The sequence below is a fragment of the Quercus suber genome, unplaced genomic scaffold, assembly GCF_002906115.3.
Source record: "Quercus suber isolate HL8 unplaced genomic scaffold, Cork oak 2.0 scaffold_210, whole genome shotgun sequence".
Lineage (NCBI taxonomy): Eukaryota > Viridiplantae > Streptophyta > Magnoliopsida > Fagales > Fagaceae > Quercus > Quercus suber.
In genome coordinates, this window is record NW_027069668.1 from 175,289 (window position 1) to 193,229 (window position 17,941).

At 36.0% G+C, this 17,941-nt stretch overlaps 2 protein-coding genes across 2 annotated transcripts; both read left to right on the forward strand.

The window, feature by feature from the left end:
- The first annotated feature begins 457 nt into the window (after positions 1-457).
- Positions 458-1,069, forward strand: LOC136070105 (uncharacterized). Its single transcript, XM_065779496.1, has one exon. It carries the CDS (start codon positions 458-460, stop codon positions 1,067-1,069), a length of 612 nt encoding a protein of 203 aa, XP_065635568.1.
- Positions 1,070-12,188: 11,119 nt separating this feature from the next.
- LOC112002124 (probable LRR receptor-like serine/threonine-protein kinase At3g47570) lies at positions 12,189-16,573 on the forward strand. Its single transcript, XM_024034280.2, has 3 exons — positions 12,189-15,094; positions 15,376-15,795; positions 16,476-16,573. The coding sequence occupies exons 1-2, from the start codon at positions 12,439-12,441 to the stop codon at positions 15,789-15,791; spliced, it is 3,072 nt and encodes a 1,023-aa protein (XP_023890048.1). The 5' UTR covers positions 12,189-12,438; the 3' UTR covers positions 15,792-15,795; positions 16,476-16,573.
- Positions 16,574-17,941: the final 1,368 nt, after the last annotated feature.

Consider the following 17,941-nt stretch of genomic DNA (forward strand, 5'->3'; position numbering starts at 1 on the left):
GAATTCAAGAAAGAAGTAGTCCGTGGATTCGGAGCCTGCGCGTGGTCGTGTCAGGAAGTTCTACTGGTGGGTAGCATTAGGAAGTCGAGCGGGGAGCTTGTAGTCCTTTTGTACGAACTTCAATTCTTTCATAGTGAATTCAGGTTAGCCTTGAGGATCGGTGGGTCAAATCCTCCCCAGGTTTTTACCGTGTGGTTTCCTGGGTGATCATATCTTGTGTTATTTATTTTCCGCTGCTTTATATTCTTGATATGATTGTTTGGATTGTTTTAACCTAGAATTGCTTAATTTGACTAAGTAACAACTTGGCTAATTAATCTAGGCTACGCAATCTGTGTGTTTAAGGGGTCTAAATTCCTGTCAATTTAAAATCACTTCTCAATTGAAATTATGTCGTGAAAAAGTCACTGAAGAAGATATGTTAGAGAAAACTTTTACTACATTTCATGCCTCAAATATGCTTCTGCAGCAGCAATATCGAGAGCTCAAGTTCAAGAAGTATTCTGAACTCATATCATGTCTTCTAGTGGCTGAACAAAATAATGAGCTTCTATTGAAAAATCATCAATCTCGTCCAACTGGCTCCACACCATTCCCTAAAGTGAATGGTGCATCATTTGAAAGAAATGGAGGAAATAAAAGTAGAGGGCGTGGACATGGACGTGGTAAGAATAATCAAAATAGGGGGAGATATACTCATAATATTTTAAAGGGGCATACCACACCTTATAAAAGAAAGCGATTAAAACAAGAAAGGGACAAAGGCTTGCAAAATAAACCTTCAAAAGGCCGTGAAAATATATGTTTTAGATGTGGAATGAAAGGGCATTGGTCACACACATGTTGTACTCCTAAACATTTGGTGGACTTGTACCAAGCCTCCTTGAAGGAAAAGAGAAAAGGAATTGAAGTGAATCTTGCAGAGCCTGATAATCCTAAAGATCCAATGAGTTACCTTAGTAACTCAAATGAAGTAAATATTACTCATCTTGAAGCTTCTGACTTCTTTGAGGATATAGATAGAGAGGTTGAGGATATGATTGGTAACCTTAATGTTAATGCTAATTAAGTATTTCCTCTCATTGTATTATATTATGATATATAAATGATGTGTGTGCTAAATATTTCCTTTCATTGTATCATCATATTATGCTATGTAAATTATGTGTGTTTAAATTAATGAAGTTCAATTTACATTCAGCACATATAATCTTATTGAATAATTAGTCTACACAGACCCTATGATTCAGAAAATCACATGAATCACTTAGACACACCCAGAAACCTATTCATTGTTCACATGAATGGCTTATCAACCATACACCTAATACACTAATGGGAGGCAGAAATCTGAAAGCAATATCCTAAGGGATTCTTTGCTTTAGATTTAAGGGATTTTGTCTCACAAGTGATAAGATCTCAGCTACCAAAGCCTCTGCCCTTCCCTCTATATATACATGTGTATATACATGTGCAAACATCCATTATCAAACACACCAAAAACCAGAAGAGAAGACAAAGATATATACTTGGTATTAGCAATATGCTTTTGTTATTTTTCCTTTGTATTCTCCTTATGATCTTTTTATATCTCTACATGTTAATTGTGCAATATCATTACTCTACTTTGTATTCTAATTATCATTAATGAATTTAAAGTTGCTTCATTATGTGTTTACTTCATTTCAAAGTATTAAAACTCAATGAATACATGATTGCATCTTTTTGAAGAGGCATGGATCCTACTAATGGATTTAATTCCAAGACGATTGGGGAAGATCTTTGTCTAGCAGACAGTGCAACAACATATACAATCCTTAAAGATAAGAAATACTTTCAGAACTTAACATTGATCAAAGCTAAAGTCAATACCATATCTAGTTCATCAAACATGATTGAGGGCTTTGGAAGAGCAAACATCATGTTACCAAACGACTCAAAATTTTGCATTAAAGATGCTTTGTACTCTTCTAAATCTAGAAGAAATTTACTAAGCTTTAAGGATATACGTGGTAATGGCTATCATATTGAAACCAACAATAAAGGAAGCCAGGAATATCTTTATATTACTTCAATGGTTTCAGGACAAAAGCTCATATTAGAAAAACTGCCTATATTCTCTTCTAGGTTATATTGTACCACCATGAAAACAATTGAAGAAAATGTTGCAATACACAAGAAGTGCATTGACCCAAAGATCTTTATGCTTTGGCATAATTGTCTTGGACATCCAGGATCAGTAATGATGTGCAGAATCATTGAAAACTCTCAAGGACACCCCTTAATGAACCAGAAAATTCTTTCATCAAGTGACTATTCTTGTTGTGCTTGTTCTCAAGGAAAATTAATTGTTAAACCATCACCAACAAAAATTGTTCTTGAATCTACATCATTCTTAGAAAGAATTCAAGGTGATATTTGTGGACCTATACACCCACCTTCAAGGCCATTCAGATACTTTATGGTCCTAATAGATGCATCAACAAGGCGGTCACATGTTTGCTTACTTTCTACTAGAAATGTAGCATTTGTTAAACTCCTTGCTCAAATAATAAGGTTGAGGGCACAATTTCCTGATTATCCAATTAAGAAAATCCGCTTAGATAATACGGGTGAATTTACATCTCAAGCATTTAATGACTACTGCATGTCAATTGGAATTGATGTAGAACACTCTGTTGCACACACACACACTCAAAATGGTCTAGTTGAAGCATTGATCAAAAGACTTCAATTGATTGCTCGTCCTTTGCTTATGAAAACAAAATTACCTATTTTTGCTTGGGGACATGCTATATTACATGCTGCATCACTTATTTGCATTAGACCAACTGCTTATCATAAACACTCTCCAATGCAACTCGTTTTTGGTCAGCAACCAAATATTTCTCACTTTCGAACTTTTGGTTGTGCTGTATATGTTCCAATTGCACCTCCACAACGTACTAAAATGGGTCCTCAACGTATGCTTGGAATTTATGTTGGTTTTGATTCTCCATCGATTATTAGATATCTTGAACCATTAACTGGTGATGTATTTACTGCACGCTTTAATGATTGTCATTTTGATGAAACAGTTTTCCCACCATTAGGGGGAGAGTAGTCGTTGTCTAAAGCATGACGAGAGATAACTTGGAATGATTTAGCATTATCTCATCTTGATCTTCATACAAATCAATGTGAACTTGAAGTTCAGAGGATCATTCATTTGCAAGGTATTACAAATCAATTACCGGATGTATTCACCGATAATAAGAAAATTGTGAAATTTCACATTTTAGCTGCTAATACTCCAACAAGGTTTGAAATCCTTAAGGAAAAAACAATTAATATAGCAGCGAATGAATCAAAACTATGCTTGAAGCGTGGCAGGCCTATAAGCTTGAAGCAATCCAGACGCATGTGGTACAATCGTCTCAGTGAATATTTATTGAAAGAAGGATTTGAAAATAATCCAATTTGTCCATGCGTTTTCATTAAAAGATCGGAATCCGAATTTGCTGTTATTGTAGTATATGTTGATGATTTAAAGCTTATAGGGACTCTAGAAGAGCTCATAAAAACTGCAAATTACTTTAAGGATGAGTTTGAGATGAAAGAACTCGGTAAGAAATTTTTTTGTCTTGGACTACAAATTGAACACCTTTTAAATGGAATTATTATTCATCAATCAACATATACAGAAAAAGTCCTAAAGCAATTTCTCATGGACAGAGCTCACCCTTTGAGCACTCCAATGTTGAATACATCACTTGATGTCAAAAAGGACTCTTTTCATCCACGAGAAGATGATGAAGAAATTCTTAGTCCTCAAGTGCCTTATCTTAGTGCAGTTGGTGCTTTAATGTACCTTGCAAATTGCACAAAACCTGACATAGCATTTTCAGTCAATTTACTAGCAAGTATAGTTCTGCACCTCCTTGAAGACATTGGAATGGAATTAAACATATATTATGCTACCTCTGTGGAATGACTGACTTGGGATTATTTTATCCAAAAGGATCACAACTACAGTTGATTGGGTATGCAGATGTAGGTTATCTTTCTGACCCACATAAAGGCTAGTCACAAATAGGCTATTTATTCACTTATGGCAACACTACCATATCATGGAGATCTGTCAAACAAACATTATCTGCTACTTCCTCAAATCACTTAGAAATCATTGCAATCCATGAAGCAGGTTGTGAGTGTGTTTGGTTAAGATCAGTAATACAACATATTTGAGAGAAATGTGGATTGTCATCAATCAAAGATAGCCCCACTAGTATATGAAGATAATGCTGCTTGCGTCACCCAGATCGGGGGAGGCTATATCAAAGGTGACAGAACTAAACACATTTCACCAAAATTCTTTTACACATACGAGCTTCAGAAGAATGGTGAAATTGATATTAGGCAAATACGATCAAGTGACAATTTGGCAAACATATTTACAATACTATTACCAACTACAACATTTTAGAAGATAGTGCATGGCATTGGCACGCAACGACTTAAAAATCTTCCATGTGCTCATGAGGGGGAGTAAAAGCTCAACATAATATGTGCTAATTGTACTCTTTTTCTTTCGCTTAGGTTTTTTCTCACTGGGTTTCTTTTGCAAGGTTTTAATGACGCAATCCTAAGTTCTTTTGCAAGGTTTTAATGACGCAATCCTAAGGCACTAAAAAGTTCACAAGAATATTGTACTTTTTTTCATTCGCCAATGGTTTTTTCCCAGTGGCTTTTTCCTTGGTCAGGTTTTAACAAGGCATATTCTTAGTAAGTGGTCATCCAAGGGGGACTGTTGTGAAATATCTCCTAACATGTAGGGTCACCTTACACTATTTGGTTGCTGTAGCCTTACATGTTGGCAGCAAGTATCCTGGAATTGCAACTTACGTATAACTCTATACTATCAAAATTCAGCTTTTGTCTTGAGGGTCATCTCATCACCGCACCGAATCAATAGCCAATTAAATATTGATATTCATTTCTTCTTTGGAATTCTATAGACTATGAAGGCCCTATATATATGTGTTATTGGAAAGGTTGATATGAGTACTTTTGATAGTGAGATAACTTTCAGTATAAAAGTTACTCTTTGTAATTCCTGCAATATAAAAGAAAAGTGGATGACCACTTAACAGAAAAAGCCGTATTCTCCTTTAATTTGCTATATTTCTTGCAACTATTATTTCTCTTTTATTTTATAACAACATGAAGATATATAATTTTTTTTTTTTGGACATCTCATATCACTCCTTTTCATTACCTGGGCCTTTAAGTGCTTATATAACATCGTACTTCTAATTCATCACCGCCATCAATTACTCCAGCAATCAATCTAATCACATCTAATTGGTTTTATTCCGTGACCAATTTGCTTGTAATTTAGCACTTAGTAACCCTGTATTTAGGTGGGAAAATTGTAAGGGTAGTATGTGAGAAGATGTGAAGAAAAGCTCAAGAGTGTGCAAGAAAAACAGAGGTTCGCAGCTAGGGCTCGCGAGTGGATCGCGACTGTCAAGCCGCCAAAAGCTGGCACGTGAGAGGCACACTGGGAAGTTGAAGAGTCGCGCCAGCTGTCACGCTACAGGACAAAAGTCCTAGGCAGGCCAGGCCGTTACGTCGCGACTTGAACTCGCGACTTGGACAAGCCGCGAGACCAAGTCACCAGTTTGCCCTGTTTGGCAAAAACTGACATTTTGCATTCCCTTCTCACCCTACTATATATGCATCCTTATACCCATCATATTGAGAGAGCTTCCAGAGAGAATTTTGTGAGAGAAAACCCTAGAGAAAAACAAGATTGCTTCATCCCCAATCTTCATCTAAGAGACTCTACAAATTCCTCTACTCTCTTCCTCTCCATTGTCATACCCTTGAGAGGTTATTTACCAAACCCTTATCTCACCACAACCACGTCTGTGAGAAGGTCTATTTGGTGCTTAGGGAAGTAGTTTGGGAAGGAACCAATATACATTGGTTGATGCTATGGTCAAGTAGCGGAATCCAGGAAGCTAAAGAAGAAATAGGTTCGGCGTAACCTCGTTGGAGCAAGAAGCTTGGAGGGCTTAGGTACTTTGGTAGATTAGGCTTGGAGGGTCTTCTGCTATTCATGTATCCCAACTATATTCTTTAGTGGATTTTATCACCGCTTGGAGGGCAACGAAGAGGTTTTACACCGAGGACTTCGGTTTCCTTTTCAATAACACATCGTGTGTTGTCTGTGTGTTTGCATCTCTCTTTCCTTTATCTTTGCCTTATATTTACTGCTGTGGATGTGTTTATATTTGGCTTAGATTGTTTTATCAATTCTGTTATAAGTTTGTTATCATATTCCACACATTAATTGTTTGATATAAAGCTTGAATTGGTATTTTTGTAATTTGGGGGTCTAAATGTTCAAGGGTGTTTCGTACCCTTTTTTGAACTTTCAATTGTGCTGTCAGAGAGCCAGAGCAATGATTCTCTGGTTTGCCCCTTGAGCCCAGCGCCCTCTTCTATTGTGTTTTCACGTGTTTCCCAATGGTCCTCACTGAAGGGTAAGGATGTGGTTGACAAAGCCTCAGATTTAGGCTTTCCATTGTCTTTCTCTGAGGCCCGAATATCACCCAGCCCGGAACCCACAAGTATTCCCTCTCCTTTTAATGAGCCCATCAATACCCCTTTATGCCCAAAGAATGGGCATTTAATTGGGGTTGCTAGAGCCCAAGAAAAGAAACCCCAAAATTTTAATATACAAACACAGGTTAATTGCTAGGCTTTCGGGTTCGTTGAGTAGAGGGGTGTGTAGTTGTTTGTTGTTTTCTCCCAATTGTTATCTTCTTTCTTTGTTGTATCTCTTTCCAGATGAATGAAATGTTTATGTATTTCTCATAAAAAAAAAAAAAAAAAACATGTAAGGCTACAACAACCAAATAGTGTAAGGTGACCCTACATGTTAGGAGATATTTCACAACACATCTACTATTGTTGACTGAATTCTAATAAAATAAAAAAAAAAAAAAAAATCTTCAATTTGACTTATATATTGTTTTGGATTTCGTAAAGAAAAAGAAGGAAAATTTGTTATTTTTTTTATTTATAAATTTTGGGTTCTTTTTTTTTTTTTTTTTTCCTTTAAGCAAATAGATCAAGAAGATTAGGAAGAACTTGTCTTTGAGCACGTGATGAGTGTTATGCGTTTTAGATATAATAAATTTTTTATCCACCCCTAGGTATTTTGTGTGATTAGAAAAATGTAATAATCTTAATTTATAATAGATGCAAGTTATTAATTTTTTCTAAAAAATAGAAGAACCTCTGAGCGCANATAATTATTAATTTTAATATATAAATAAATATAATTTTAACATATAACGTCACTTCATTAATCATATGATTTTTCTTTATCATTATATTAAAATACCAATTAGTTTTTTGTGTAAAGAGGTTCAAATCTCATATTCTTTTTCAATGGAGATTGCAAAATGAGAATAACTTGGTATGAGTGTTACAAAATTATTCAAGATATTCAAAGCAATACTAAATCCTCTTTTATAAATGTTAATCCTATATAATGAGTTTTACTTGTTAAAGCAATGGGCTCTAGCTTAGGTCAGGTTTTCACCTAAGGCCCTTAATTGATAGAAAGTGTTGGGTGAACACGTGAGTAAGTCCCACTAACTCTCTCTCTCTCTCTCTCTCTCTTTATATATATATATATATATATAAATAAATCAAAACTAAAATAGTGCATTTGATAAATCAAATTTGATTATTTTACACTTTACAATTATTTTTATTCTAATCTGTTAGGTTCTAAAGTCTTAGGATTTTATGTATTTAGAACTCTAATGTGTAATGTTGGCAAACCATGATCAAAACACAGTATTTAGTCTTGTTTAGGCTTGCTCAAAGTTGGTTTATTATTGTAAAGTTGGAATCGAGTGGCTGCAGAAGTACTTGGGACTTTCGGCCTGGCTCGATCGATCGAAGATTAGACTCGATCGATCGAAAATCGCACAGGTTGAATTTTCTGCAGAATTTCCAACTCAGCCCTACTTCATTAAACGTTTTGGGTTTTATGTTTTTACCCTAGGTATATAAACAAAACCCTAGCCACGTTTTTGGGGTTGCTCCAATTGTATTGTTGCTCATACATTGCTGTTTTGTGTAAATCTCTTGTGAGATCTTTGAAGAGTTTTCCTTTACACAAAGCTTAGGGTTTTCAAGTTGAAGATAATATCTACATCTTGATGATCAACTTGGTTGCTACCATTGAAGCTTAAAGATAATCAAGCGGGGGTGCTTGTAGCTGATTGAAGAATCCAAGAAAGAAGGAGTCCGTGGATTCGGAGCTTGCACGTGGTCGTGTCAGTAAGTTCTACTGGTGGGTAGCATTAGGAAGTCAAGCGGGGAGCTTGTAGTCCTTCTGTATGAACTTCAATTCTTTCGCATAGTGGATTCAGGTTTACCTTGAGGATAGCTAGGTCAAATCCTCCCCAGGTTTTTACCGTGTGGTTTCCTGGGTCATCATATCTTGTGTTCTTTTATTTTCCGCTGCTTTATATCTTGATATGTTTGTTTGATTGTTTTAACCTAGAATTGTTTAATTTGACTAAGTAACAACTTGGCTAATTAATCTAGGCTACGCAATCTGGTTGTTTTTAAGGGGTCTAAAACCGTTCAAGTGGTATCAGAGCAGGTTGCTCTTTGTTGGAGATTTCTTGATCTCTGAGCTGATCCTTGACCCTGTTGTCATGGAGCATGGACACTCTCTGTTTGTTCCTCCTCACTTTGATGGGAACAACTATGCTTATTGGAAAGTAAGGATGAAAGCATTCTTGAAATCCATTGATGAGAGAGTCTGGAATTCCGTTGAGTACGGATGGGAGAAGCCCACTACTCTGTGAGTGAGTGGCAAACTTCTGAAAAAGAAGCAGCTGGCTTCAATAGCAAAGCTATGAATGCCATCTTCAACGCTGTTTCATGGAGGAATTTAAGAGGATCTCTAATGTTGAGGTTGCTCATATTGCTTGGAAAATCCTCCAAACTGTGCATGAAGGCACAAAGGCAGTTAAGATCAATAAATTGCAACAATTGACCTCTAGATTTGAAAGCATTAGAATGTCTGATGATGAATCTTTTGATGAATTTTATGCTAAATTAAATGATATTGTCAATTCTGCTTTTAATTTGGGTGAAGTCTATGATCAACCTAAAATTGTTAGGAAGATACTTAGATCTTAACTGAAGACTTTAGACCCAAAGTGACTGCCATCACTGAAAGCAAGGATGTGGACTCCATCCCTGTTGATGAGCTTGTAGGATCTCTTCAGTCCTATGAGTCTGACCTACCTAAAGTGAACAAATCCAAATCAATGGCTCTTAAGTCAGTTGATGATGTTGATGGTGGTGGATTTGATGATGAGCTCTCTGCTACAGAGATTGCCTATCTTGCCAAAAATTTCAAAAACTTTCTTAGAAATACCAATAGAAAGGCAAGAGGTACATACACTGCTGAACCTAGAAATTTTAGGAAGAATGATCCCATTAAGGTTAACAACCTTGAAAAACCAAAGAGAAAGTTGGTCAGTCTTCAAATAATTCTTTGGGTCCTCAGTGTTTGGTTGTCAGGGGTATGGTCATGTGAAATCTGAATGTCCTACATTCTAAGAACTAAGGGTAAAGCTATGGTTGTAACCCTTAGCGATAATGAGGTTTCCGATGATGAGTCCGGATGTGATGAGGATGGAAACTTCATTGCTTTCACTGCTACTGCTGTAGTCAATGAAAGCATATCTGTTGAAGAGAACCCTTCTGATGGGGAACTCTCTGAGGATGCAGATCTTCAAGAGGCCTACAATAAACTCTGCAAAATTGCTGCTAGGGATGCTATGAATGTAGAACTTGGCCTGAAGAAAATTGATTCTCTTGAGCTTGAAAAGAAAAATTTGCTTGTTAAACTTTTTGATGCTAATGATCTTTTGAACAATGTTAAATCTGAGAACATGATCTTGCTTGATAAAGTTAAAACTTTGGAACATGATTTATCTGTTGCTAGATCTGCTAGTTCTAAACTTGATCACATGCTGAATGTTCAAAAGTATCCTTCTGATAAATCTGGGTTAGGTTATGTTGAAAGCATTTTTGACTCTGCACCGCATTCCACAAATTTGTTCCTTCTTCTTCTTCTAAACCTTCCGTGAGTGAGGTTATGAGTGAAACTGTCAAACCACATGTGAGTGAGGTTGTCAAACCTGTAGAAGTTTCACCTCCTAAGAAGAATAGGGTTGATCTGAGAGAAACTAAACCTACCCTTTCTAAGGACAAGATGCATGGTAAACCTGCTTGGGTTTGTCATTTTTGTGGTAAGTCTGGACACATTCGTCCTAACTGTTACAAGCTTCAAGCTGCTAAGAGAGCAAACAAACCAAAAGTGTCTGTGTCACAAGCACAAATCCTATGACACTTATTGGTGAATTGGTAAAGGCTTTGAACCTTTATTCCAATCCTGGAGTTGGAAATCACTCAAATGTGAATAAGAACTCCAATGCTCGTGATGCATCTAAAAGGTTTTGGATGCAAAAGACTCGATCTAATTGAGTCTTTCTGACATGGTCCTTGTGCTTCATTGCTCATTCCTCTGTGACCATTGTTCTTTGGTTTTTGTGTTTTCTTTTGTTTTGTTCTAGGATTTGCATTGCATTACATTCATGCATTTCATTCTAGGATTTATTTGTTTTCAATTTATTAAATAAAAAAAAAAAAAAGGGAGAAAAGGAGAAAGCAAAAATTATGTTTGACACTATGTCTCTTGATTTTTGGAAACAAGGTTGGTCTATCTGTTTACACATGTCATGTCTTGTGTACCTTGTTTAACTTTGATGAACTTATTTATTGCACTTGACTAGTTGAAGCTTTGTAGTGCATGTTGTGTGGGAAAGATGTGTTTGGCTCTTAATCACTTTGTCTTAATCATGAAGTCACATGTTATTTGACTGTCGGACTTGATCCTTTTGAGAAAGGCATAAATAACCATCTCACCATTGTTCACTAGCCAATCATGAACACCTTAGTGCATATCATAAGATTCTGTGCTCGAGAAAGTGTAGCACATGCACAAAAAGAACATAAGGTGTAGCCTCAAATTAAATTAAAACTGGTGTGTACTATTAGGCTTGATGCCAATTCACTTAATTCAAACCGGTGTGTACTATTAGGCTGAATGCCATCTCATACAAATAAGAGGCAAAAATGCAAGAAACTTACATGATTGCAAGCTTTTGTTCTAGGAGATGTGGGAGTTATAGGATGTAACTCTTTAGGTGTTAGTCTCTTTTAAATTCTATGTGATGAATTGTATAGACTTTGTGTTTGATTGCCATTCACATATCACCTCACATGTATCTCAAGTTTTTGCTAGTATCACACACTACGCAAGTTACTCTTTGTTAAACACTGTACATGCTAGTGTGTGTGTTTTTGGTCTGACCAACCAAGTTTGAAAATATCTTGAGATTTGTGCACAACATTTTTGTTGCTTGAGAAAATTCAAATGGGAGAATGATTGAAACTTGTTTTTGACAAAATTTGGGTTTAAAAAATTTGGGTTTTTGAAAAAGCATTTCATCTCATACTCATGCATTTTGCTTTTCTTGTTTAATGCTTTGAGGAGTAGTTTTTCAAAACTAGGTTTGTGTCTTTCAAAACTGGATTTTTTTAAAATTTTTAGTGAGCCTCTGCCCATTTCGATTGATCCAGTCTGTTTTTCGATTCGAATTCTTAATTAAACTCATATTCCTTGTCAAAAAAAAAAAAAAAACTCTTATTAAATACTTTAATTTTTTTTTTGACAAGAAATATATTTTTCAAGAAGAAATGCTTTAGTTAATTCAATTACATTTAAAGGATACCATCAGACATATAAATCATACAAAAAACATTTAATGTTTCAAATGAAATATTAAAAATTCAAGAGTAATTAGTATTACGTCAAAATCTTGGAACGTGGAATTTGCTCAATTTCTATATTGCAATTTTAAACTTCAATTCGATAGTTTCTCAACACCCAAAAAAAAAAAAAAAAAGCGCTTCCATTCGATATAGCATTCGGAAATAAGGCTTATTTAAATATTTTTCATATTCAATCACAAAGAATATTTTGATTTTTCCACTAATTATAAAGGTAAAGGGACCACTGAGGTCACTGGCTATTACATGCTTTGATTCCAGTTAGGTGAATCCCCCAAGTCCTTGTATTCTTTCGGGCTGGGTCCGCACTACATGCAGGAAGTTGGTTCTTCTTCAATCTTTACCAAATTCTTATAAATGTGCTTTTCCCATGAGTGCTAAGCTGCGAAATCAAACCCTCTTTATCTGTTTTGTTTCATAAAACCAACTGCTTCTTCAACCATATTGCATATAAGACTTTCCCAGTGGATTTCAGCTCCACCATCTCTTTTTTCCATGCATGCTTTTATCCTTCTCTTGTGTTGTGGCTTGTTGGTCACCTTTGTTGCTAGCAGGAATAATGAGACAGACCGGTTAGCATTGCTTGAGTTCAAAGCAAAAATCACTGATGATCCTCTCCAGATTATGAGCTCTTGGAATGACAGCATCCACTTTTGCCAATGGCGAGGGGTCACCTGTGGTCGCCGACATCAGAGGGTCATCGTGTTGAATTTGCCATCTTCGAAACTGGTAGGCTCCATATCACCACATATTGGAAATTTAAGTTTTTTGAGGCAAATAACCCTCCAAAACAACAGCTTGCATAATGAAATCCCTCTTGAAATTGGTTATTTGCATAGATTGCAAGTCTTACGATTGAACCATAACTCAATCAGTGGTAAAATTCCTAGCAATTTATCCAGTTGTGCCAATCTTAAAACTCTACTTGTCACTTACAACCTTCTGACTGGAGAAATCCCTGCAGCGCTTGGCACCTTGTCAAAGCTCCAATCCTTTTTTATAGTTAACAATAAAATGATTGGAGGTATTCCACCTTCTTTCGAGAACTTATCTTCTCTAGACGCCTTTGTAGCGTCTGATAATAACTTAGGTGGGATTATCCCACCATTTTTTGGTCAATTGACCAAACTTACATTATTTAGTGTGCCTGGAAATAGGTTTTCTGGTACAATTCCTCCCTCAATATCCAATCTCTCTTCATTGGTACTATTTGATATAGCTGACAACCAAATCCAAGGACATCTTCCATCATACAAAGATATCACCCTACAAAATATGGAAGTATTTATTATTGCAAACAACCAATTTACTGGATCTATCCCTATTGCAATATTTAATGCCTCAAATTTAGATTTATTTCAATTGGATCTAAATGAGCTAAGTGGAAAAGTTCATTCTTTGGAAAAGCTAAATAGAATTTCCTCTTTTTCCATTAGCAGTAACAATTTTGGAAATGGAGGTGAGAATGACTTGAGTTTTCTTTGTTCTTTGACAAATTCCACCTATTTGACTGATTTGGCGATAAGTTCCAATAACTTTGGGGGAGAGTTGCCTAAGTGCGTTGGAAATTTTTCAACTACTCTTATCTATTTAACTCTAGATAATAATAGAATATATGGAAAGATTCCTATTGAAATTGGAAACATGATCAACTTGGAGAGACTTAACATGTGGAACAACAAATTATCAGGTAATATTCCCATTGAAATTGGACAGCTTCAAAAGTTAAAAGTTTTGGAATTACATGAAAATTATTTCTTTGGGAACATTCCATCCTCTCTTGGAAATTTAACGGTCTTGCTGAACTTGTATTTACTTGATAATAATCTTGAAGGAAACATCCCGTTAAGTCTAAGCAAGTGCAAAGAATTGTTTTCTTTGATTCTTGCTTATAACAATCTCAATGGTTCAATATCTCCACAAGTCATTGGTCTCTCATTCTCACCAACTTTTCTTGATTTGTCTGCCAACCAATTTACTGGAGCACTTCCGATGGAAATAGGAAATTTTAAGAATCTTGAATATCTGGATATTTCTGAAAACAAGTTTTTTGGTAAAATTCCATCGAGTCTTGGTAGTTGTGTAAAGCTCGAAACTCTAGCCATGAGAGGAAACCTATTCCAAGGAATTGTTCCGTCTTCTTTGGAATCATTAAGAGGCCTTGAAAATCTTGATCTTTCCAACAACAATTTGTTTGGACAAATTCCAAAGTTTCTGGAGCTCTTTGTCTACTTGCAATTTGTGAATTTGTCTTACAACAATTTTGAAGGTGAGGTACCAACAGTCGGAGTTTTTAAGAACGGAAGTGCAACTTTCGTTAAGGGTAATAGTAAGCTTTGTGGGGGTATACCTAAGTTTCAGCTTCCAAAATGTAAATACCAAAAATCTAAGAAGAGAAAGCTAACCCTCACCTTTAAGTTAATATTCTCTATATTTTCTGGGCTTCTTGGAGTAATTTTGGTTCTATTACTTATATTTCTTTCCTCTTTAAGAAAGAAAAGAAAAGAAAATACCTCAAGTGACTCGGGGAATTTGCTTTTGAATCTATCTTACCAAAATCTCCTTAAAGCAACTGATGGGTTCTCTTCTACCAATTTAATTGGTATGGGTAGCTTTGGATCCGTATATAAAGGAATTCTTGATCAAGGTAGACATACGATTGCTGTCAAGGTGCTCAACCTTTTGCATCATGGAGCTTCTAAAAGTTTCATGGCCGAGTGTGAGGCTCTACAAAACATTAGACATCGAAATATTATAAAGGTTCTTACATCATGTTCTAGTATTGACCATCAAGGTAATGATTTTAAAGCATTGGTATATGAGTTCATGGCAAATGGCAACCTAGATGAATGGCTACATCCAACTCTAAGAATAGGCGAGACTCTTGAGGAACCAAGGAATTTGAGTCTTCTTCAGAGACTGGATATTGCCATTGATGTTGCTAATGCATTGAATTATCTTCATCATCATTGCCATACACCAATCATTCACTGTGACCTCAAGCCTAGCAATGTTCTTCTTGATGATGAAATGGTTGGACATGTAGGTGACTTTGGCTTGGCAAGATTGCTTTTTGATGCGACCCAAGATTGTTCTATTCACCAATCAAGCTCCATTGGAATAAGAGGCACAATTGGTTATGCTCCTCCAGGTAAATATTTTTTTATTTTTTAAATTTAGTTGTGTTCCTTTTCCCTTTGTCTTTTACAATTTTTTAAAGTTTTGAAGGAAGATTTTAACAAGGACGTACTGTAGCAAAAAAAAAAAAAGAATGATATATAACAAAATTTTCCGCTTATCTTAATTCTTATTATACACCATCGAAAATGCTCTTTTAATATACTTGTATGTTACATATATTTTTCCATTTTTTTTTTTAGTAGAAACCTATGCTCACGTCACATATATGTTATATGTAACTGTTTATTGCAGAGTATGGTTTGGGAAATAACGTGTCAACATATGGTGATGTCTATAGTTATGGCATATTATTATTGGAAATGTTCACGGGAAAAAGGCCTACTGATAATATTTTTCAAGATAACTTAAACCTCCACGACTTTGTTAAAGCAGTTTTGCCAGAACAGATAATTGACATTATAGATCCTATCCTTCTACGTGTGCATGAAAGAGAAGGAGAGACACATACAAACAACATTACTCGCAATGAGGGTCAAAATGGAAGTGTAACAAGTCAAGAATGCTTGATTATGATTTTCAAAATTGGGGTTGCTTGTTCGGTTGAATTTCCAAGAGAAAGGATGAACATGAGTGCTGTTATAATTGAGCTACATTCAATTCGACAGAAACTTCTTGGAACTAATAGACGCAGACAAAGGCTTCAATAAACAGGTAATATATTGTTTGCCTTTGTGTATATGTTATAATTTGGTAGCACCCCACACTACATGATCTAATATGATAAGGCTAGTCCAAATATTTTGAGGGAAGAAGGTGTCACTAATCATATAGCTCATTATGTTGCATTTAGTTGGGGAATAAGCCCAATTGCTTTTTTCTAATACCAAAACACATAATATACCTCTAAAATCTATTTTCTATTTGTTGATTTCTATCGTTGAAGTGGTCCGCAAGATGTAGGAGATCTCTATATCGGTAACATAAGATTATATTATCTCGGTTTTACTGAATGAATAACATAGACATTTCAAGGGTGTAGTTGAAGTTAACGAATTTATTGGAGAAGTTTTCTTGTTTAGAATTCTAAATAAATCCAAGTAAATGCACACCAATTCCACAATTATTGAATGGGTTGGGATTTTTTCATACCCCAAATAAGGATTCTCGCATCATGAATTTTCTGACTGGTAAAACATAAATATTAAGTTACTGATAAAGAATATCTTTTGAATTCTATTTATTTTTGAGAAAACGACCATTTAGCATACTGTCATTTATCATTCTAATATATTGATATTATCATTCTAATATAAGTTCCGAAACTTATCATTCTAATATAAGTTCCGAAGCTTATCATTCTAATATATTGATATTATCTTCCTTCTTCGTAGGTGCACAAGAATGATGATTGATTATGAAGGTTGTGATCATCATGATTTTCTACTTTTATTATATATAACACTAGAGAGAATAATCAATATTGTAGCTTCCTTATAGCAGTCATGATTCATGTATGTTTTTTTTTTCCCCTCCTGTCTCAAGTATGTAATATCTTCTTAAATAATTAACTTTATGTTTTAATGTGCTATTAAATAAGTTTACATCTACAACTACATGATAATTTTTTTTCTCTCCCCCGTGGAGCTCTCTCTCTCGTGTATACGAGTTTCTTTCTCCCTTGACTTAGGTCTAGGGCATCTTTCTTGCTTTGGGTTTTAGCCGTGTGAGTGATCTTAGTATACCATGGCTGATGAGGTCGTTAATAGTATGGAGAACATGAAGCTGACTACGGAAGAGGAGGAGGTGATTACCATCCCTAATGAAGGACGTTTGGAAGCTATTGAGGACTGCACCCTCAGTTTGATGGGTAAGTTTTTGATGTGCAAATCCTTTAATAAGCAAGTAGTGAAGAATACTATGAGACGGGCTTGGGGATTAGAGGACAGACTACATATCACAGAAATAGGGCCAAATCTTTTTCAGTTGAAATTCAATTCTGATTTTGATTTGAATCAAGTCTTGAGAGGATGTCCGTGGACTTTTGATAATCAATTATTATTGCTTAAGCGCTGGAGGAGAGGTATGACTGTTGAGAATATAAGAATGGAGACGGCAACTCTCTGGATTCAAATCTAGGGGGTGCTGCTGGACATGTTTACATCACAAGTTGCTAACGAAGTGGGGAGTAGACTTGGGGAGGTTGAGGAAGTTGAGCAGAGAAGAGGGCAGGATGAGTTGCAATATTTCATGAGGGTTAGGGTGGCATTACCTATCTCAAAGCCCATTCGAAGGGGAAGCTTTATTGCGGGGTCTGATGGAGAAAAACATTTGGTAAAGTTCAAATATGAACGATTGCCGCTGTTTTGCCATTTTTGCTGCATGCTTGGCCATGATGTAAAGAATTGTGCTGTGCACTTTGCGGCAACTAAGAAAGGAGGCATGGTAGACTACCAATATGGAGACTTTTTAAAAGCCATGGGAGGCCGAGCAAGAGGTGGTCCGTTTGACAGGAAAACAGGGGGGCTGAATATGGTCAAGAGGGTGGTAGTGAAACGTTTGGTGCTGGTTTAGTCAAGGCTAAAGGAGGTCCAATCAGTGGTGAGGCACTGCTGCAACAGAGTAGAGCTATGGCGACGGCAGATGAGCTGCGTAGAAACCCTAGCAACGATGATGAAGGACAGTCCAGATTTTCAGGAATCATGCCACCTATTCAGGAACGTAATCACGCCCATGCAGATTACGTGGTGAGTGAAACTGCTGACGTGCATAGTGCAGCAATTGGGCTAAAGGAGAATCCGATACAGAAGGAGGATGATTTACCTAGTGGGTTGGAAAGCAAGGCACATGAGAGTAACAT